The following is a 21,356-nucleotide window of genomic DNA, read 5'->3' on the forward strand; positions in this document are numbered from 1 at the left end:
CAAATATGCCTCGTAATACATACAAACATGTGAGAAATTTAATTAAAAACTGAAAAACATGTCTTAATAAACCATTATAAAAACTGAATTAATATGCAACATCAACTGTGGTTTCAGACGACTGCAAATCAATCTTGCACTTTTGGGAGGATGTCATATGCATTGCAAATTCTGATGGTTGTTTGGTTTAATCGATTTCTCAACCTTGGCTGTAGAAAATAGTGGTTTACATTTTAATGCAAAAAGGGATGGTATAAATATTCACCGGTTAACATGAATATGAGTAGAAGAACAACAGAGGATACAAATAAGGCAATTAAATTTATGAACATGGTATGACATCACAGACTCTTAATGCTGGTACGGTACATATAGTATTTGATCAATACATCGGTAGCCATGGAACAAATGAACGGGGATTAATAACAGTCAGAAACTAAGATATCTTTTTGAAATAGAACACTAAAACTGTATATCAGTAGCTTATTTCCACCACATGGACACCCAAGATTATGTCCTGTATAGTAACAACAAACTGATCATGATATCGAGAATCAGAACCAAGAAACCATAACCCTAAATCTCACAACCACACCAACATCACATGCATCATCGTCCCAGAATTTACATGAAACAATTTAAGCTAAACTTATATTTTCATAACCAATTCCGGTAGGATGGACCAAATTCAAGTTATACTGCTGTGTTTCAGCAACATAGATATTCTAATTATTGAAGTGACTTTCAATCAGAGCTCTACGTTATTCCTACTGGCTTTATCCATGCAAGAACTTGTCTTGGTGTAAGGAAGATGAGGCATTGTAAGTCCTACAACATCTAATTAGTGTGCATCAGTAAATCGCATATGTTGTTTAGAGCTAATCCTCAACAACAATAGTCAATAGTAGCAGTGTTTGAGACTCTGGAACTGTAAACACAGTCAGTAGCATCAAATTTTACAAATTGTAGGCACACATACATATATGGATGATAAGATATGTGAGTGAGACTCTGGAAGTGTATACACAATTAGACATTCAGTAGCATCAAATTTTACAAATCGTGGGCTTCCATACATATGTACAATAAGACATGTGAGTACATGTATACTAACCTGGGCGCCAACCATTGCAAATCATGAGCTTTAGAAGTGCCCGAAATAACCACCAGAACCCGTCGGCAGTTCCAATACATCAACTGAGATGTGAGAGCACCTGCAGCAGAACAAGTGCCTGTCATGAATCAGAAGGGACTCGGTATCACTAGTAACTGGATGGAAGATGTGAGGAAGGAGGAGCGATAGGCCTGCAGTGGCAACCTGGCGAAGCATGGCTAGAAGATGTGACCCTGCCAAACAAAGTTGGGGAATGAGCAGTAGCAGGGTGGGTGGAGATTATGTAGACGCGCAACGATTATAGGAAGAAACTGAACCAGAATTGTGAGCGTCCTCGCGCATCTAATAAAGGAAGAAGATGAATCACATAAAGGAAGAAACTGAATAAGAGTCATAAGCGATATGCAATAATCGGGCGCCGGAAAGAGTGGCGCACATCAATCGCGGTTAATGCCCGCAGCAACTGCGATTGACTACGTGCTAAATCAACGGCAAGTGGATTCTAATTGCAGCCGACGCTTCGGCCCCGCTTTCCCTTGGCGTCGCCAAGTGAGGCGACCATGGCGTCGTTGGAGGTGCGGTCGCTCGCATCGTATAGATCCGTCGTTCACGAGACAAGTACTGGACGACGCACACCGGGAGCCTTGCTCGCTCCGGAAAGCTGTATTTTTTCACGGGCTTTGTTACTCGTGGGTGTCAAGCCCATATACCCAGACAATAGTAGAGCTCCAATTTTGTTCTGGGAGCAGCGGCCCAGCCCGTCTAGCTCTCTCTGTTCGCAACTGAAACCCATAGGGGATTGCACTCACATCCAACGGCCTGAAACGCTTAGAAGAGCATATTAGATGGTCGAAAACGATAATGGTCTGAGACGGCTGGAAAAGTGCTCGGTTATAATATTTCTAAATGTTTGCAATGACAACTAGAGATCATAGCTTTTTGTGCCATGCTTGATTAGCTGGGAGCTTATAATAGTTTACCTTGCGTGCCAACATGCTATTAAAATGGTTATGATGTGGTATGATAGGGTGGTATCCTCCTCTGAATGATTTAAGTGACTTGACTTGGTGCATGTTCACGCATATAGTTGAAATAAAATCAACATAGCCTTGACGATATTTATGTTCATGGTGGATCATATCCTACTCATGCTTGCATTCGGTGTTGATTAATTTTAATGCATGTTCATGACTGTTGTCGCCCTCTAACTGGTCGCTTCACAGTCTTTTGCTAGCCTTCACTTGTACTAAGCGGGAATACTGCTTGTGCATCCAACTCCATAAACCCCAAAGTTATTCCACATGAGTCCACTATACCTACCTATATACGGTATCTACCTGCCGTTCCAAGTAAATTTGTATGTGCCAAACTCTAAACCTTCAAATAAATATCCTGTTTTGTATGCTCGAATAGCTCATGTATCAACTAGGGCTGTCCGTATCTTCCATGTTAGGCAGGTTATTCTCAAGAGGAGTGGACTCCGCTCCTCACTCACGAGAAAAATGGATGGTCACCGGGATGCCTAGTCCCATGCTTTATGCAAACTAAATCAAAATAATTGCAAACAAAACCCCCCCTGAGACTCTTGTTAGTTGAAGGCACTTGTTGTTTCGAGAAAGCCATGGATTGATGCTTGTTGATGGAAGGGGGAGTATAAACTTTACCATTCTGTTTGGGAACCGCCAATAATGTGTGTAGCATGGAAGATATTGCCATCTCTTGGTTGTTATGTTGACAATGAAAGTATACCGCTCAAAATATTACTCACCTCTATTTCAAAACCGAGCTCTGGCACCTCTACAAATCCCTGCTTCCCTCTGCGAAGGGCCTATCTATTTACTTTTATGCTGAGTCATCATCCTCTTATTAAAAAGCACCAGTTGGAGAGCACCGCTGTCATTTGCATTCATTACTGTTAGTTTACATTGAGTATGACTTGACTGGATCTCTTTTACCATGAATTACAATGTCTAGTCAGTCCTTGATCTTTAAAGGTGCTCTGCATTTATGTTTTGCGGTCTCAGAAAGGGCTAACGAGATACCATCTTATTATATCATATTATGATTGTTTTGAGAAAGTGTTGTCATCCGAGATTTATTATTATTGCTCGCTAGTTGATTATGCCATTGATATGAGTAAACTTGATACCTAAGCGTTATTGTGAATGTGGTTAGTTATAATCTTTGCTGAAAACTTGAATGCTGGCTTTACATATTTACAACAACAAGAGCAAATAGAGTTTGTAAAAAATTTTCTTTATCACTTTCAGTTTGTCAACTGAATTGCTTGAGGACAAGCAAAGGTTTAAGCTTGGGGGAGTTGATACGTCTCCGTCGTATCTACTTTTCCAAACACTTTTGCCCTTGTTTTGGACTCTAACTTGCATGATTTGAATGGAACTAACCCGGACTGACGTTGTTTTCAGCAGAATTACCATGGTGTTATTTATGTGCAGAAACAAAAGTTCTCGGAATGACCTGAAACTTCACGGAACATCTATTCAGACAATATAAAAATACCTACAAAAGATGAAGACCAGGGGGCCCACCACCTGTCCACGAGGGTGGGGGGCATGCCCCCCTACCTCGTGGGCCCCCTGGAGCTCCTGCGACCTCAAGACCAACTCTATATATTTGCTTTCGGGGAGAAAAAAATCAGAGAGAAGAAATCATCGCGTTTTACGATACGGAGCCGCCGCCAAGCCCTAAAACCTCTCGGGAGGGCTGATCTGGTGTCCGTTCGGGGCTCCGAAGAGGGGAATCCATCGCCATCATCATCATCATCAACCATCCTCCACCAATTTCATGATGCTCACCGCCGTGCGTGAGTAATTCTATCGTAGGCTTGCTGGACGGTGATGGGTTGGATGAGATCTATCATGTAATCGAGTTAGTTTTGTTAGGGTTTGATCCCTAGTATCCACTATGTTCTAAGATTGATGTTGCTATGACTTTTCTATGCTTAATGCTTGTCACTAGGGCCTGAGTGCCATGATTTCAGATCTGAACCTATTATGTTTTCATCAATATATGAGAGTTCTTGATCCTATCTTGCAAGTCTATAGTCACCTATTATGTGTTATGATCCGTTAACCCCGAAGTGACAATAATCGGGATACTTACCGGTGATGACCGTAGTTTGAGGAGTTCATGTATTCACTATGTGTTAATGCTTTGTTCCGGTACTCTATTAAAAGGAGGCCTTAATATCCCTTAGTTTCCGTAAGGACCCCGCTGCCACGGGAGGGTAGGACAAAAGATTTCATGCAAGTTCTTTTCCATAAGCACGTATGACTATATTCGGAATACATGCCTACATTACATTGATGAATTGGAGCTAGTTCTGTGTCACCCTAGGTTATGACTGTTACATGATGAACCGCATCCGGCATAATTCTCCATCATTGATCCATTGCCTATGAGCTTTCCATATATTGTTCTTCGCTTATTTACTTTTCCGTTGCTATTGCTATCATCACTAGAAAATACCAAAAACATTACTTTTACTATCATTACCTTTTGCTACCGTTACCACTACTATCATATTACTTTGCTACTAAATACTTTGCTGCAGATATTAAGTTTCCAAGTGTGGTTGAATTGACAACTCAGCTGCTAATACTTGAGAATATTCTTTGGCTCCCCTTGTGTCGAATCAATAAATTTGGGTTGAATACTCTATCCTCAAAAACTGTTGCGATCCCCTATACTTGTGGGTTATCACCTCCAGTCCAGAATCTTCTCCTGTACCCTCCTCCTGCATCGCCACCTTTTTCTGATTTCCACTCCCTTTACTAGCAGTTTTTGCAGGATGGGTGTCAGCATTAGTTTGCTTGCCTCCAGCTTTAGGAGCTCCACCTCCCAGATTCTCTCTTTTATCAGTTTCCATATTGTCCTGTTCACTAGCATCATCATCCCCATCTTTCCTTGCCTCAGAGCTCTGCCCTTTGTTTGATCTATCCCGCACAGGGACCTCCATAGCAAATTTCACTTTAAAGGTTATGCCTTCCATTTTAAACATTCTTTCTGTAGGGATTTTAGATGGATCTCTACAATGGACTTTCACCCTAACATACTCAAACATGTTCTGGAACATTCCTTGCCAGTCCATGTCGAGAAGCAGCCCAAACGAGGATGTGCATTGGTCTACCACAGCCCATTCACACCATGGGGAGTAAACCCCTTATCTGAATCCAGACCTCAGCCAGTTCTTCCATATCTCCTATCTCTTCTTTCCAGACCTCCACATTAACCACCACATCCTTTTTCGTAAGTCCAAAGCTTGGATACCCAGCTACTTGCTCCACTGAAATGTGTGGTGGAAACTTCACCAGGTATGACCACTCATCCAAGGCCCTGATTTGCCAAGGCCAATTGGTCTTGTATATAGATGAGAATTCTTTTAGCCAGCCCCTCCTTACTAATCTCCCCCTCCTCAACATAGACCACACCACAGTTTTTCAGAACACCAATGGAATTTACACCCATATCGGCTGCCTCCAGGTGATAAAAACCCAAACCTGGAGCAGCACTCCCAATGTACTTTGCCACCTGGTGAGGTCTCTTCTTGACAGGACAAGCATCAACCTGGTGTGCTGTAGCTTTGCAAATGAAACACTTCTTGGGGTTTTTCACATATAGCTCGATGATGTCCCGGATCCCCACAGTTATAGCAAGTGACCTGAGCATATTCAGTAAATTCCACAGCATGACCCCCTTGCTCACTCCTATCCACTGTCCCAGGACCTGCAGTCACTTTGATTTTCCCTTTCTTCTGCTTCCCCTCTTTTCCCTGAACCTGATTCTGGCCTCGAGGCTTCTGTTGATGCATTTGCCCTTCTGTTTGCTGCCCTCCTCCATATCCCCACTGCCCCTGTTGAGGAAACATCCCCTGTGAAGGATAAGGCGGAAAGCCACCCGCAAACATCCATGGAGGAGGAGCCCCTGGATAGCCGAAGAAAGGCGGCGGGTATCCAAAGGGTCCCATCCCCCCTGATCGGCGCACCCTGCATCTGCTGCGGAGGTAGAGGTCTTCCCGCACCTCTCCCCCTGCCTCGACCTCTTGCGTTATCAGCCATTTCTTTCTTCCTCTCCCGCAGATCTCTGGCCAATCTCACCCCTCTAGAAACTAAGGTGGACCAGCTGAAAACGATCGGATCTTTGAACCTCAAATCTCTTTCTGCTGTAGGAAAACAATCATCAACATCAAAACTCTTCTCCTCCCACAAACCCCTACGGATCCAGACTATGGCTCCCCCTTCTCTAGGGTTTGCTTTTTTCACACGGGCGCCGTGCAGCACGGGTTGTGTGTGTGGGGGGGGGGGGTGTTGATAACTGCTCCCCCCACAGCTGTCCAAAGTAGGTGGCATCCACCTCCTCCCACTCATTGACAACGGGGGCCACCTGTAAGTCACCAGGGCCCAAATCTCTCCTGACCAAACTCCTCTCCATGCGCAGCTCGAAGCTGAAGCCTCCATGCTCCCCAAGCACTAGCAATGGCGATGAAACCCCTGAATCCTTCGTCCTGTTGGGGTCCAGGACACGAATTCCTCTCTCCCCAGTCTGATCACCTCTCAATCCCTTCTGAACAGCCTCCATTTCGCTCTCTGTGCCCTTGAGGTTGAACATGCCTCCTCCTCCGCCCACCGCAAAATCAGATCCACTGTCAGCACAGGTGCCATGGCGAAAATCCTCTCTCGCTCGTTCGCATCGGTCCTCGACATTGCTCGTAGAGCTCTCGCTCGTTCGCATCGGTCCTCGACATTGCTCGTAGAGCCAGAGTCCTTTTGGCATCGCGCAGATTTCTCTCTGCATGATTCCTCGCGAACACCAGCACTTGGATCTCTGCATCTGACGCCACATCTCGGGCTCCCGCTGCACTCATCCTGTCGGCCGCCCACCGCCAACGCTCCCCGTCCGCCGCCCTCCGCCTCCTCCAGCGCAGCTCCAATCCCAAACCCCGCCGCAGAAAAACGCACCTGCCGCCCGGGGTGAAGGAACTCGATCAGGCTCCGAGTTGCTCCGAGGAACGTAGGTCGCGAGGGGCGCGGCGTCACCGGCGAAATCTGCCCAACGGTCCAAGCGGGAGGCGTCGCCGGAGAGGGGGGGTAGGTGGGGTGGGGTGGGGTGGGGTGGGATGGGGTGCAGAGTCATTCTAGTCCCCCGGTAATAACAACCCCGCTTCCCTCTTGCTTCTCCCATTTCCAGGCCCCAGGCGCCGGCGCCGCCACACGGCCGCACCCCGTCTGCCTGATCTCCCACTCCAGTACTCTCTGTCACACGGCCGCTCGGGCACCCGCATCGTCCTCGTCACGTTATCCCGCGCCACTCCTCGGCGGCAGGCAGGACGGCGCGGCCTCGACATCGGCGTCTGTTGTGAGTTCTCTAATCTTCTTCTTCTTCTAGGTTTCTGTATTTCTCCAACCAAGAACAGAGGGTGACCCACATCTATTGATCTGTCTGCCGCAAGCTTCTAGAAGCCAATCGAGTTTCAGCAACCTTCTCTGCAATTTGCATTTGGTCGAGGGAGGAAGGAGCAAGGTGAAATCTATGCATTACTTTTCTTGTGCGTGCTTCCATGGTTTGCCTTGCCTGGTTACTTTTCTTGAACGTTAATTTATCCATGCAAGTAAAAGATGGTGCCGTTATTCCCCTTTTCTAAAAGAGGATTGTAGAGTTAACTTGTGATTTCTCCGTGATTTTGCGATGTAACTCAACTACAGGAGATGTTATTGTTACATACTCCCTCCGTCCCAGTACAAAGTTGAGTCACTTATTTTGGGACGGAGGGTGTACTGTGTAACAGTTTGTTGTACTTTCATTGTCGTTAATTGTGAATCTCCATGTCGTATTATTGTTCTAAGATAGTGTTTTTTTTTAACTCCCCACATTCATGTTGAGAATCCTGGCTCCACAACTGCATTCCGACCAGTCAAAAAAGAATCATGAACCTTGCTTATGACAAGGGAGCACACTCACCAGTTGAAGTTGTGCTTGCAATATCATCCCTATAACTTAGTTCATAAAAAAAACACCCTTGTATTCAGCTCAGATAACGGTACACTGTACATAGAAACCAAAGCATGAAGAAAACCATCAAATCCAAACCCAAAGAAAAAAGGTGTGCGGGCACACACGCATATCCTCTTCGCCCTTCAAACTAGTACTACCATACAGCCAGAATCACATGGTTTAGCTCACGCACATCCCCGATCATACGTACACGCTTGGGGTGAAATCACTATATCTCGTATGTGATCCCAACTTTGAGCAACTGATCTTTCGGAATGGCTAGTGCCTTGTGCCCCTCCGTCAAGTTCTTCCTCAAGAATGTGTAAACATAGTTGACCACCATCTTCTTGAACACCGACGAGTTGGCTTTGGCGGTGACATTGGCCTCACCCATCAGATACACCATCCCGTGTTCCACCTCTCTGTCGATCAGTTGCTTCTCCTCCTCGACTGTCCGGTTGGAACGGAAGCTAGCGATCCTCCCCGACGAGTGGCTGCTCACCCTGGCTTGGACCGTCTCCTCGCTGTGCACTGCATTGCGCGTGGATCGCCCCGATGCCATAGATGGCTGATCACTGGAAGCTTCACCACCAGCGGTGATCTCCTCCACTTCGTTGTGTGCGAATGCACTCTCCTCCTGAATGAACATCTTGAGCCCATCCATGAGGAAGGCCACAAACTCCTTGGGCTCCTCCAGCGTGTCGGTATATCCATACCGCGCCACGCAGCGGAACATCCGCTGCTCCCTCGGGCCGACCTGCCGGAAGAGAAACCTCTCTGCGGGCAGGACACGCGAGATGGGCAGGTGCTTGATGGACATGAACATGAAGATGGAGTGCACGGATGGTATCCTCTCGATCAGCCGAGGGAACACCGGAGGGATGCCCTGGACCAGCTCCGTGTAGAGGAGGCCAACCCCAGGGATCCTCCTCACATCGTTCTTCTCGAGCAGCACTGTCAGTTCACTGGTGGGCACGATGTGATCCAGCTCGTACCAGTACCTCTTGACTTGGACGTAGTGCCATGCCGCCATCAGGCTCATCACGACCAGCGCGAAGCAGATGGGGAGGTACCCGCCCTCGATGAATTTCGACAGTATGGAAGAGAGGTAGATCAACTCTATGGAGCCAAACACGACGTAGAAGAGCGCGATGAAGATGACGTGCTTCTTCCATATGAGGAGCATCACGACGGTCATCAGGTGGGTGGTGATGATGAATGTAGTAACAACACAGATCCCTGCGAGCCACCAACATACGTATCACATCAAATTTTGACCCATCAGGCTGTTGAAAGGATCATCAAACACAAACCATTGAAGTGGGAGTGGTGGGTACCAACTTACCATAAGCATGTCCGATGCTGGTGGTGGTTCTGAAGGCGACGGTGACTACGATGCTCGCCAATCCCATTATGAAGTTGACTTCAGGAATGTACACCTGCCCCTCGTACTTGTGTGATGTGTGGATGACTTGAACCCTGGGCATGCAACCCAGAGACAGAGCCTTGGAGAGGATGGCAAATGCGCCGGACAGCATAGCTTGGCTTGCTATGATGGCAGCAAGGATGGCAACGATGAAGGTTGGCCAGAACATGGGTGCTGCAGGAGGAACATGCACACATATTTATCTATTTATTTACCAAGTACATATATTTGCTGGGAATATGCTTATTTGTTCTTGTACCTACCCGGGATAGATCTATAGAAGGTGTTTGCCACGTTCTCTGGGAATTTCCTCAGGTAAGCCGCCTGGCCGATGTAACACAGCCCAACAGCCGGGAACAAGATGCCGTTGAAGCTGATCTGTGGGATATATATGCATGGTTCTGTTATGACTTGTGGCTAGGGAAAGATAGTTGACTTCCAGAATGAATCTATATCTAATAAACATTGAAGTACCTGAACAGCCCTGATGTTGAAATGTCCCAGGTCAGCAAACATACCTTCTGTGCCTGTACATTCAGTGAATTCATCATGTCAGATTAACTATTATATTACAGCCTATGCAGGCAGGCAGGCAGGCAACACAAGGTCTTTTCAGTGAGTCAGAAAAGGTTAAATTGTTGGTTACCTGTGACACACAAGATGACTCCACCAAGTGAAACCCATCCCTCCTTGCCATTCCTCTTGAAGTACTGTATGATATATATCGGATTGAAGGCCCGTAGGACACCGACATCATGAACGACGAGGTTGTACAACCCGATGCCCGCAATGAAAAGGAACCACACCGAGATGACCGGAGCAAACGTGTAGCCGACCTTGTCGGTCCCGAAACGCTGGACCGAGAAGAGCATGAACAGGATCGCCACCGAGATGAGCACCACTTGTGCTGTTCAAACAACCACGGAAGGCCGTCAGATCGGTGTGATGGACTGATGGGTAAGAAATATAAGCAAACATCTTAGCTACTAATCCTTCCTTGGATTCACATACTTTGAGTCAGGCTTGGCGCTTTTTCTCTGATCCCACTCACTGCAGACAGCACTGCCATGAACAAAATATATGTATGTTAGTATTACTTCTCCTTTTATGCATGAGAATATTAATACTGTATATAATTAATAGGCGTTGACTCTTTGATACATGATTGATTGATTGATTGATTACCAGAGATTGCGGGCGTCAAGGTTCCATCGCCGATCACCATGGATGTGCCGAGGATGGTGAGGGTGAAGAGCGCGATCTTGGCCGCCTTGCTAGACTCGAGCTTCTGCTTGGCCCACTGCGCCCTCCTCAGCTGCGAGTTGGGCGCTTCTATCCGGTAATTCGACACCGCAGCATCCTCGGCCTGCTGGTCCGGTATCATCCTGATCTTCGCATACCGCGATATCAGCGAGTAAAGCGCAAACGTGCCACCTGCAAACAACAGCGAGCCAGCAAGAAGAGCAGCGTGCAGTCCAGCTTCAGCAATCCAGCAAGCAGGTACGTACGCTAATTTGATGGAACTAATTGGGGTTATATATGCGTAATTGCGTCTGCATACCATCTCCGTTGTCGTTTGCGTAGAGCACGATGAAGACGTACTTGAGCATGGGTATGATGATGAGGGTGTAGATGATGAGCGACAGGACGCCCAGGAGGTCGTCGTTGTGCTTGATGCCGTCGGGGAAGGTGCTGGAGTAGACGTAGAGCGGCGACGTCCCGATGTCGCCGTAGATGATGCCGACGCTCTGGAACGCGAGGCTCAGCGTCCGGACCCAGCTCACCTGCATATATATATCATGCATGCGTCGCCCAGAGGAAGTTAAGTAGGGTACTCACACTGCTCCGTCAGATAGATTGCACCATTGCTGCCGGCGAATTGACATGGCCGTCTGAATTGCAGGGGAAGGACGACACATGATATACATACCCGGGAGCCATGGTGGTTGGAATGGGACACCTTCTCTGCATCACCCCACAGCGAGTCATGGCGCTTGAGCGGGGCAGGCACCGTCTCCGTGCCCCGCGGCTCCTCCGCCTGGGCCGACATCTCCTTCAGGGGGTGTTGCAGCTTGCAGTTCTACTCCGGGTTAGCGGCGAAGGTCTGCAGCTGCAGGTAGCTAGCTCCCGTTGGAGGAAGAAGGTGAGGGCTTGTTTAAATAGAGCGGTGCAGATTTGAGCTAGCACATGAGGTTGCTCCTGAGAGTTGACATGAAGCTTTCGTTTGCTTGAGGTGGCACTGACCGTACACCCAGCAGCTGGTACATTATCATACCTGGGTGATAATTGGTGCTATTTTAATCCAAGCCTCATGAGCACTTAAAAGTCATTGGTGTCTCTCTCGTGTTCACGCGGGTAAAACATATTCAAACGAATGCTGCCACCAGATCAAAGAAGATTGGTTACTTAGCAAATGAGGCCTCGGTTTGCGGCTGCCGAGATTGCTTGCGTCCATTGACTTAGCCGCCAGATAAACAAATCCCAATCATTGGTGCTATTTTAACCAGATCAGAGAACTCATCTTCTCCAAGGTAGGTTACTTGCCGATGTAGTACTTAGGTGTGTATATATGGAGTAGGCGACAAATAATGTCTTTTTTTAATTACGTCGACAAATAATGTCTTTTTTAATTACGTCGACAAATAATGCCTTTACTTAACGCGACGGTGTGGTCTCCGGATCGTTTTGGCATCGCGTTTCACCTTTTTTTTACTTGTACATGTGACCTCAGTTATGCTTACGCATATGCCGGTGTGAGTTCACTGCTCGTATGACCTGGGGCTTGTTTTATAAGTCGATAAAAAAAACACGGTCGAAAAAAAGGGTAAAATATGCTTGCCTGTCGTCAATACGTAAAACTCGGCATCTAGTAAAACTATTGGTGTTTTAAATTTTAACAAAATTTTGGATATGAATTTCACTTCATGTGGGGTACTACATTTGGGTGATAATTGCGGTAAGGCAGGAGCACATACGGTGTGATATACTTGGTTTAGATTTCCTTGTGAAAGTGACTCGAAAAAAAGTACAAACATAGATGTTCATATACACATGTTACTTACTTGAACACATGTGCGCGCACACACATATCCTAGGAACACCTATGACAATCTACCGACATATCTCGAGAGATACCATGTAGTTGAGGTACACTTATCCCTACGAACACTTCCGAGAGATTAAGTCAACACATCTCAAAATTGACGCAGTCATCACATGCACCTTGTAGTTGAGGCGCACGTTATCCGTATGAGCACCTTCGAGAGACTAAGACGGCATATCATGAGATTGAGAAAGTCATTATATACATCATAGTCGACAGGAACATCATATATCACTACACAGACAGCACTGTAAAACCTAGAATAAATTCAAAAAAAAATGCAAACACTCCTGACCAACTGAGACGCCCGTTCCAGAAAATGACTCTCATACGATAGTACTTCCTCTGTAAATAATATAACAGTATTTAGATTACTATTTTAATGATCTAAACGCTTTTATATTAATTATAACAGTATTTAGATTACTATTTTAATGATCTAAACGCTTTTATATTAATTTACAAAGGAAGTACTTTTCATCCAACACAATAATGAGCCCTGTGTCAAACAAAGCACATGCATAGCCGCGCTAAGTTTTCGGTTGTGCACGCCAAAGTACACCAAAGGACAAATCGTACGGAATGATGCTCCCTGTCCAACACAGCTACGTACATGGATGTCCCGAAACTAGCATTATCATAGCGTATGGTGCAGCCGAGGGTTGACCTTGAAACGTTTACTAATCATTTCTTCGGAAAAGAAACACTTAATCATTGGCGTTACTTTACTCAAGATGTCATGAAACGAGGACATATTGGCCCTCATCGCCATCTTCGTTAAACAAAAGAAAGATAAGAGTCTCGACGAAATAATTGTGGTTTGACATTTCTATCGCCAATCTTTCAAGGATATAAAACTAAGAACAGCGAGGAGGAAAGTAATATATTTTTCATGCTGCTGGTGTGTGATCATCTACTTTCGCCGTGTCTTCTCCGTGTCTGGATGCGACGTCATAGCGCTTTGTATGGATCGCTAATATTTCATACAACACATATATTGGTAAAAAAATCCTATTACCCACCCCTTTCGAAAGCCGTGAAAAAAAATCATGTTTATAGTGATAGATCAGTGCATGACAAGCTACCAAATCGTAGTGAATTTTAGTGACACAACATGCCTATATGCATGATGTAAGAATGGCAATAAGGCCGTCTTGATTTCTTTTCGTGTGTGTGCAGGAAGTATTTAATCATATTTTGGCACCAAAATTCACTTGTTTATAGTATTATTAATTGTTATGTACTCCCTCCTTTTCGGTTTATAGGGCTTATCTCAAAATTTTAGTTTTTCCATCTTATAAGGCTCAATTTGGTTGTTCTCCATCACATGTTCAGACTTCAAGGTGCATTAAATTATTGCATGCAAGTATTAAGAGAAAACTGACCAATGCATGCACTTTATGCATGCATGCATTGCAATTAATGCATTCGTAAATATAATTTTTTGAGGAAAACAAGAGCATTAATTGGGTGCTTTTGCAAACTACAAAAAATATTCCACCACTCATCATCTACCTTGGATGGTGAGATTTTTGAATTGAGCCTTATAAACCGAAAAAGAGGGAGTAATGTTTACAACAACAACAACACTAGCAACAGCACCAGCACCAGCAAGATTATGGATGATGAGCTTCCACATACTTCTGTCCCAAACAAATTGGGGTAGATTAGAGTTGAAACCCATAATATCTTGCGACCAACTCATGGTTTCGGCACATGGATGATAAGGCTCTAGGCACATCTATCCATGACTACTTCTTTGGTGATACTCCAGTCCTTCAAATATCTCTTTACAGACTCCTCACATGTCAAGTTCAGTTTATCCCGACCTCTCTTGAAATTATCAGTACACTTTCATCATCCGCTATGCACTGGAGTTTATGGAGGCAACTATCTTATATAATGTTGAATAAGCATTTCTTCAATCAATGCTACCCCGACTCTATCCCATATATCATCATTTCTCATTTGATCCTTTCTTGTGTGACCACACATTCATTTCAACATGTGCATCTCCGCTACACCTAGCTGTTGAACATGTCACCTTTTACTCGGCTAACACTCAGCGCTATACAACATTGCGGGTCAAATCGTCGTCTTATGTAACCCGCCTTTTAGCTTGTATGGCACTCTCGTCATAGAGAACGTCAGAAGCTTGGCCTCACTTCATCCATCCGATTTTGGTTCGATGGTTCACATCTTCATCAATATCCTCATCCTTCTGCAGCATTGACCCAAAATATTGAAAGGTGCCCTCCTAAGGCAACACCTGTCCATCAAGATTAACCTCTTTCTCCTTGTGCCTATTAATACTGAAACCGCACCTCGTGTTCATTCAGAATAAAAAAAAGTAATGCAAACAATATCGCAGCTAAAAATGTTGCATTTTCCATATCGAGCGGACATCCACAGAGCGAGAAAAAAATGCATTCCTGCCTTCCCGCGGCCCGCCCTGCCTAACAGAAGTCCATATCACTGCCGACGGCCCACGGCCCACGGCCCACGCCCATCGCATCGTCCTCCAAAGCTCGCCACCGCATCCCGTCGCCTCCTCTCTTACCTTGTCTCCCCCGCCGCTGCCGCTTCATCCTCAGCCATCGCCCATCGCCTCGCCGGTGACCTCCCCCGTCCACCGCGCCCCCGCCTGCGAGTTCGTTCAGGGAGATGTCGTCAAGGCGCGAGAACGGGTCGGACGGCGACGGGCTCGGAGCCGAGGGAGGCGTGCCTCCGTCGCCTCTGTACGCCGCTCCGGTCGTCTGCCTCCTCCGGTCTGCCGGGGACTTCGGCGCCGGCGCCTTCGTTGGAGGCGTCGTTGGATACGGTATTATCCCCATTCCCCAACCCCGCCCTTTTCTTCTCCCAGATAACTCTATTACGCGTCGCTGCATTCATTATCTATCTGCTGTTGCTGTCCCCAAATTTTCAGTTTTCGTGGTCAGCTCTTATTAGGGCAGATAGTGATAGGAATTTCCCTTGCACTGACGCGTGCAATTCTCACTCGAATCCAAGCTTACGGAAATTCCTAGATAAGGTTATACAGTGTTGCTGGATATATTGCTTTGCAGATAATTGCACGTTGCACGCGATACCTTTAGTTTGGTAGCCTGGATCTTTTAATAGTTTCTGCTAGTCTGAATGTTCTTATACTGCGTTGATATGGTTTCACTAACTTAAAGAACCTGTGAACCCTAGTTATTCCCCTCGCATATAAAATCCTTATGTGGCTCACTCGGTTCTTTTTTCAGGGCAAGGTTTGATCACTAAGAAGGGCTTCAAGGGCTCACTCAGCAATGCAGGCTCTGCTGCCAAGGTTTGTTGTTCATAATGCTTGTGGGGATATGTTCTCTCAAATTGAGATGCATTATCCTTTTCCAGACAGAATGCTCATGATAGAAATTTCTTGAATTAGACTTTTGCAGTTCTCTCCGGCGTCCAGAGTTTTATTGTGTGCTTATTGAAAAAGCTACGCGGAAAAGATGATCGTAAGTTTACATTTTTATCTTTCTATTTGTGTGTTGGAATCTCGATGGTTGAACATATAGTATGAACTCAACTGACATGTTCCTTTGACAGTTGTCAATTCTGGCATTGCTGGATGTTGCACTGGCCTTGCCTTGAGCTTTCCAGGTACATTTGTGTTGAACTAATGTTACTTTCACAGCTCACCTAGTGTACGTGACAATGGTATTGTCTGGTTACTGTACCTCATATGAAAAAGGATGGTGTATGATATTGGGTGTCATTATCATTTTTTGTTAGTACTTACTAGTGGCAAACATGTTTTGGTTTATAGTGTACCAAATATTTGGTGCTCTGGCTACTTGATTGTTCAACAGTTATTTTTCTGAAAATCTAGCGACCCTGAATTGCTATGTGTAAATTCCTGGTTGGCAATCTGTAAAAAACTCTTTACTTCCTAAAACTGTATGGTTAGGACAATAATTTGCATTTGGTAAACTGTGTAGTATGTAGGTACTCCATTGAGCGTAAGTTATATGTTGTGTGCTTGTAGTTCTTGAATTGGATTTCAACTGATATTTATTTAGAGAGATCGGGTGTGAATGTAAACTGAATTTTGCCTATAAATGCATGACTGAATTGCTTCCTCTAATTGTTACTCCCTCCGTCCCAAAATAAGTGTCTCAGCTTTAGTTTGAGACACTTATTTTGGGAGGGAGGGAGTATACTTTATCAAAGCTGGTTTCCAAGCAGTTCAGTATCATGTCTAAGAAATTAACAAAATCAAGATACCTTGTTCTTACTCAGGAGACACTTGAGTGCGTGTTTTGCTTGTCGTTGGAATCTTGCACACACTGGATAAGACGGGACAGGATCCAAATTAACTGTAATGACACTTGAAAAAAAGTCGAGCTATATTCATGTCTAACACATCATGTAGAAACTGAATCACTCATGCATCTGTGGTGCTGATTAGCACATTTTATTAAGAACAATTCGCTGCAATGTTCAGTTTCAGTTAGTGCTCATGGGTAATACGTTACCTGAAAAAGGTCAGTAATATTAGTGGCTAGCTGGACACATTGTTATGCATGCATCTCTTGTTAGCTCAAACTGCACCACTATGTCGCTTTACCGGCACATATGTTTTACCTGCATAGCTTTTCTCTGTAATATTCAAGTGTCCAAGGAGGCATGAGTCTATAGCTGGCACATTGGAAGGATGTTTGAAGATTGGATTTTTGTTTGTGGGGATCATTTGTGCATGTGCGCCAAGCTGCTCTTTAGAATAAATTATTGATACCAGCGACAGTTTATCTCTTTACTATCAGAGCTTTGGTTACATCATTTCTCATGTGGTTGGTTCTCTTAACCCAGGAACACCTCAAGCGTTGATTCAGAGCTGCGCCACCTTCGCAGCGTTCTCTTGCATAATGGAGGGGCTGAACAAGCAGCAGGCTGCAATGGCCCACACGCTCGGCGGAAACGCTCTGACCTTTGGGCACGGGAAAGGCGGCGTCCTCCCCCCTTTCACGCTACCACCAATCCTCGACGCATCAGATGCTCTAGCTTCATGCTGCCAGACCTTAGTGAAGCCCAAGCACTAGGCAACATCATGGGGAGAGAAAGAGAGAGAGAGAGATGATCAGTAAAAACCTTAGCACCAGACTTCCTTAGCGTATGGAAATTCGTTTCTGGACTTGTCAAGAGTGTGTAGTTTTGCTTCCTTGCCAGTCTTTTTCTTGATGCGTTCTGCAGCATGTGCTCCTTTGACATGGCAGATAAAAATCCTGAAAAACCTTCGCATTTTGTTCTCCTGTTAACATCTGAGACATGGTTTTGTGACAAGTACAGTAAGAATGAAGTGATTGCAGTTCTTCAGATTCTGAATATCTCTGATCCATACTGTATAATGGAGTACTAAGCATTGCCACTGGTATCTTCACATTGAACTGGTATCCTACTGATTGCTCACTGGCCTACAATCGAAGCTGCCTGTGGTCGACGGGGTCGGTTTGCAGAGGCCAGTGGTGCACCTAATGAATAATTCAGGCTGCAGCTGCCGGCGTCCACTTCACCACTCTGACCTCGCCGGACGCGTCTCCGGTGAAGACCATGCCGGGGGTCCTGAGCGACATTGCCGTGACCTCGCCGTTGCAGTGAATCTGGCCTCTGGGTTTGAACGACGGGAGGTCGTAGACACGAACGATGCCGTCGCCACGCGAGACCAGCAGGACGGGCTTCTTGTCGGCGTCGTGCGTCCCGTCCATGGCGACCACCCGCTCGCCCTCTTCCCTGTGGGTGTAGTGCACCTCCAGCTCCGGCTCGACGTCGTCACGGTCCGGCTTGGACCTCCAGGCCTTGACGGTGCCGTCGACGGACGAGGAGAGCAGGAACCGGTCCCAGCACAGCAGCGCGGTGACCATGGACGCGTGGCCGGCGAATCTGCAGACGCACCGGCGCGTCTCGAGGTCCCAGACCCTGATGCCGCCGTCCGACGCACCAGAGTAGAGCGCGCCCTTCCCCTGGGCCAGCGACGCGACGGCGTGCCCGCCGTGGCCCGCGAGCGCGGCGACCTCGTCGAAGCGCTGGTGCTCTCGGCCCAGCCTCCACATGTAGATGGCGCCGTCCTCCGCGCCGGCGAAGAGGCGCTCGTCGTCCTCTGCCAGGAGTGCGGTCACCTGCGCGCCGTCGGCGGGCAGCCGCAGCCGCAGCTCATTGCCGCTCCCCGCGTGGAGCGCCCTGACGGCGCCGCGGACGCCGACGAGCACCCACGGGCCCATGGCGATCAGGCGGCCCACCTCCCCTTCCTGCACCGGCGCGCCGCGGACGCACTGCCCGGTAGCGCAGTCCCAGGCGCGCACCGTGCCGTCCAGGCTGCCGGAGAAGAGCTTGCCGGACCCTTCGGGCACGGCGACGCCGGTGACCGCCTTGGAGTGGCCCTCGAGCCGGGCGACGCCGCGGATGCCGTCGCCGACGCACCATGCGCCGCCGACCGGTGGTTCCTGGACGCGATCAGAAGCCGCCGGAGGGACCGCCGCCTCGCGGGCATTGGTTGCGGGGCTGGGTTTGGTCGGCGGCGGCGGCGACACCGGAGGAACCGCGGCCTCTCCTTCATCGGTTGTGGCGCTGGGCTTGGCGATTTTGGAGGAAGTGTTGACCCAGGTGTTGCTGCGCTTCTTGGCGACGACGACGACGGCCGGCGGCCTCTCCGCCGGATCGGCGTGGAGGAACCGGCAGGGGTTCCGGCCGCAGTGGCCGGACTTCCAGTAGCGGCAGACGGGCGGCGGCGCGGTGCCGGAACACGCGGTGTCGCCGCGGCGCAGCTGATGCGAGGCGGGCGGGAGGAGGGGTTGGCGGCGCTGCACGGCCGCCATGGAGGAGAGGCGGCGATCGGTCGAATGGGAGTGGGGGAATTCCGCGTTCGCTGGTGGGTTCGCGTTCAGCTATATGTAGATCGGCAGCCCGGCCCCGGTTCGTGCCAGTAGTGCTACTTACCGACCCCAGCATGCAAAGCGCACACAGCGGCGCGTTTTCGTGATTTTGTAATAAAAATCCCTACGCCGTGAAATTAAAAAAATATACAATTAATGTACATTAGGTTTCTTTGGTATTCAATTTTGAGAAAGATTTGTATCACGCCATATCAAAAACATATGGCATGGCAGTTTGACAGGAAGGGGTTATTCTCTGTCCGCTCAGCATATAGGATTCATGTCGACCTTCTTCGGCGCCAATGCCAGCGGCAAACTGGTGAATGCTCGTCAGGGCGGGAGGAGGAAAAGAAAATGTGGCGGCACCTCTGGCAAGTGAATTGCCCCGGGAAGGTACATCACTTCATGTGGAGATTGGCACACAATAGTCATCCTTTGCTGCGAAACGTGGAGCACATTGGAGTTGAATTGGACACAAGTTGCGTGGTGTGCCATCGTCTGCCGGAGGACGGAGGGCACTTGTTTCTGCGCTGCAAAGAGGTAAAGAAAATGTGGAGTGCTTGTGGTCTGGAGGGTGTTCGTCAAAGCCTACTTGAATGCCAAACATCTCGCCGGCTGCTGGAGGAACTCTTTCGTACACCCGAGGATGTAAAACTAAGAGCAATTTGCCTCATGTGGTTGTGGTGGACAGAGAGGAACAAAGCGAATCATAACCAAAATAGAGCATCAGCGGAGGAGTTTCAGTCTTCAGTTACCAGACATGTCACTGAATGGCTGGAATACAATGCAAAACATGTACAGCCAAGAGTGCAGAGGATTCAGAAATGGGTCAAGCCAGCTCTGGATGTGGTTAAAATCAACATTGATACAGCTTTTAGGGGCCTGTCACAACCTGGTGGCTGAGGGTGCATTGCTCGGGACCATGCTGGAGACGTCCTCTTCGCGGCCGCCGGCGTGTTGGAAAACATGTCCGATGCTCTTCATGCTGAAGCTTCTGCCCTGCTGCATGCGGTCCGGTTTGCTGAAGACCATGGCATGGGTCGTGTTGTTTTTGAGACCGATTGCTTGGCTCTTGTGCAGACCATCAATTCTGGAACTCTTGATCGATCCCCACTGGGTGCCATCTTTCGCGAGCTCAAATACCTGCTCCAGTTCGGTTTTATTAAGTGGAATGTCTACCACTGTCCACGCGCTTGTAATGCCCCAGCCCATGAACTGGCTGCTTTAGGCTGTAGTGGTGTCTATGGGAACCAATTTGTTTGGCTTTCAAATCTCCCTGATATTGTAACTCGTGTGGTGACCACCGATCTGGTTGGTCCTTGGTAATTGGAATGCACGGTGTTTCAGTCAAAAAAAACATAATCATATCTTTGTACTTTGTAGAAGACAAAATCACAGTTCCATCCTCTTAAACCAGTGTCTCAAAAAAAATTTCTTATACCATGGTAAAAGCGTAGCAACAGACTCCACGCCTGGTGAACGCGAGGGTGTGTTTGGTAGCCTTCTCACCCTTGTTCTCCACCGAGACACGCTGGCTCTAGACATGCCCGAGTACATACCTTACAGTATTTATGTAGTAGCATCCATCTAATGAGACGACATGCTAACCTGAGATTTTTCTGTTTGATAGCATGTACTATATGAGTTCAGTGTGGTTACCTCATTCCTGATATTGCCAGAATGCCACCACAATCATCTGCTCCCTCTGTACACTAATAAAAGACGTTTTGAATCATTACTTTAGTGATCTAAAATGTCTTATATTAATTTACAGATGGAGTAACAATGAAAAAAAAAGGATTGTATACA

At 47.2% G+C, this 21,356-nt stretch overlaps 3 protein-coding genes and 1 long non-coding RNA gene across 4 annotated transcripts; 2 read left to right on the forward strand and 2 right to left on the reverse strand.

Annotated features, from left to right (window-relative positions):
• The first annotated feature begins 6,550 nt into the window (after positions 1–6,550).
• On the forward strand, positions 6,551–8,914 carry LOC147976761 (uncharacterized). The gene is made up of 3 exons (XR_015601686.1): positions 6,551–7,221; positions 7,322–7,489; positions 7,584–8,914. It is a non-coding gene; the product is annotated as an uncharacterized LOC147976761 (long non-coding RNA).
• On the reverse strand, positions 8,133–11,613 carry LOC125552926 (potassium transporter 1). Its single transcript, XM_048716652.2, has 9 exons — positions 11,482–11,613; positions 11,113–11,335; positions 10,737–10,985; positions 10,563–10,613; positions 10,198–10,458; positions 10,026–10,078; positions 9,815–9,929; positions 9,471–9,725; positions 8,133–9,364 (listed from the first exon to the last, which is right to left on the reverse strand). The coding sequence occupies exons 1-9, from the start codon at positions 11,599–11,601 to the stop codon at positions 8,355–8,357; spliced, it is 2,337 nt and encodes a 778-aa protein (XP_048572609.1). The 5' UTR covers positions 11,602–11,613; the 3' UTR covers positions 8,133–8,354.
• A 3,562-nt stretch (positions 11,614–15,175) lies between these two features.
• On the forward strand, positions 15,176–17,994 carry LOC125552928 (mitochondrial import inner membrane translocase subunit TIM22-3). The gene is made up of 5 exons (XM_048716654.2): positions 15,176–15,475; positions 15,900–15,964; positions 16,064–16,136; positions 16,228–16,281; positions 17,491–17,994. Exons 1-5 carry the CDS (start codon positions 15,319–15,321, stop codon positions 17,718–17,720), a joined length of 579 nt encoding a protein of 192 aa, XP_048572611.2. The 5' UTR covers positions 15,176–15,318; the 3' UTR covers positions 17,721–17,994.
• Positions 17,898–19,732, reverse strand: LOC125552927 (zinc finger CCCH domain-containing protein 48-like). Its single transcript, XM_048716653.2, has one exon. The coding sequence runs from the start codon at positions 19,488–19,490 to the stop codon at positions 18,162–18,164; it is 1,329 nt and encodes a 442-aa protein (XP_048572610.2). The 5' UTR covers positions 19,491–19,732; the 3' UTR covers positions 17,898–18,161.
• Positions 19,733–21,356: the final 1,624 nt, after the last annotated feature.

This window comes from Triticum urartu, chromosome 4A (genome assembly GCF_056163025.1).
Source record: "Triticum urartu cultivar PI428250 chromosome 4A, HENAU_Tu73, whole genome shotgun sequence".
In the NCBI taxonomy this organism is placed as follows: Eukaryota; Viridiplantae; Streptophyta; class Magnoliopsida; order Poales; family Poaceae; genus Triticum; species Triticum urartu.

Coding starts and splice junctions, on each gene's coding strand:
- LOC125552928 (XM_048716654.2), top strand. CDS start 15,319: ATGTCGTCAAGGCGCGAGAACGGGTCGGACGGCGACGGGCTCGGAGCC. Junction 15,965..16,063: donor ATGCAGGCTCTGCTGCCAAG/GTTTGTTGTTCA, acceptor TTCTTGAATTAG/ACTTTTGCAGTTCTCTCCGG. Junction 16,137..16,227: donor GCTACGCGGAAAAGATGATC/GTAAGTTTACAT, acceptor TTCCTTTGACAG/TTGTCAATTCTGGCATTGCT.
- LOC125552926 (XM_048716652.2), bottom strand. CDS start 11,601: ATGTCGGCCCAGGCGGAGGAGCCGCGGGGCACGGAGACGGTGCCTGCC. Junction 9,726..9,814: donor CTTCTATAGATCTATCCCGG/GTAGGTACAAGA, acceptor TTCCTCCTGCAG/CACCCATGTTCTGGCCAACC. Junction 9,365..9,470: donor CAGCATCGGACATGCTTATG/GTAAGTTGGTAC, acceptor GGTGGCTCGCAG/GGATCTGTGTTGTTACTACA.
- LOC125552927 (XM_048716653.2), bottom strand. CDS start 19,490: ATGGCGGCCGTGCAGCGCCGCCAACCCCTCCTCCCGCCCGCCTCGCAT.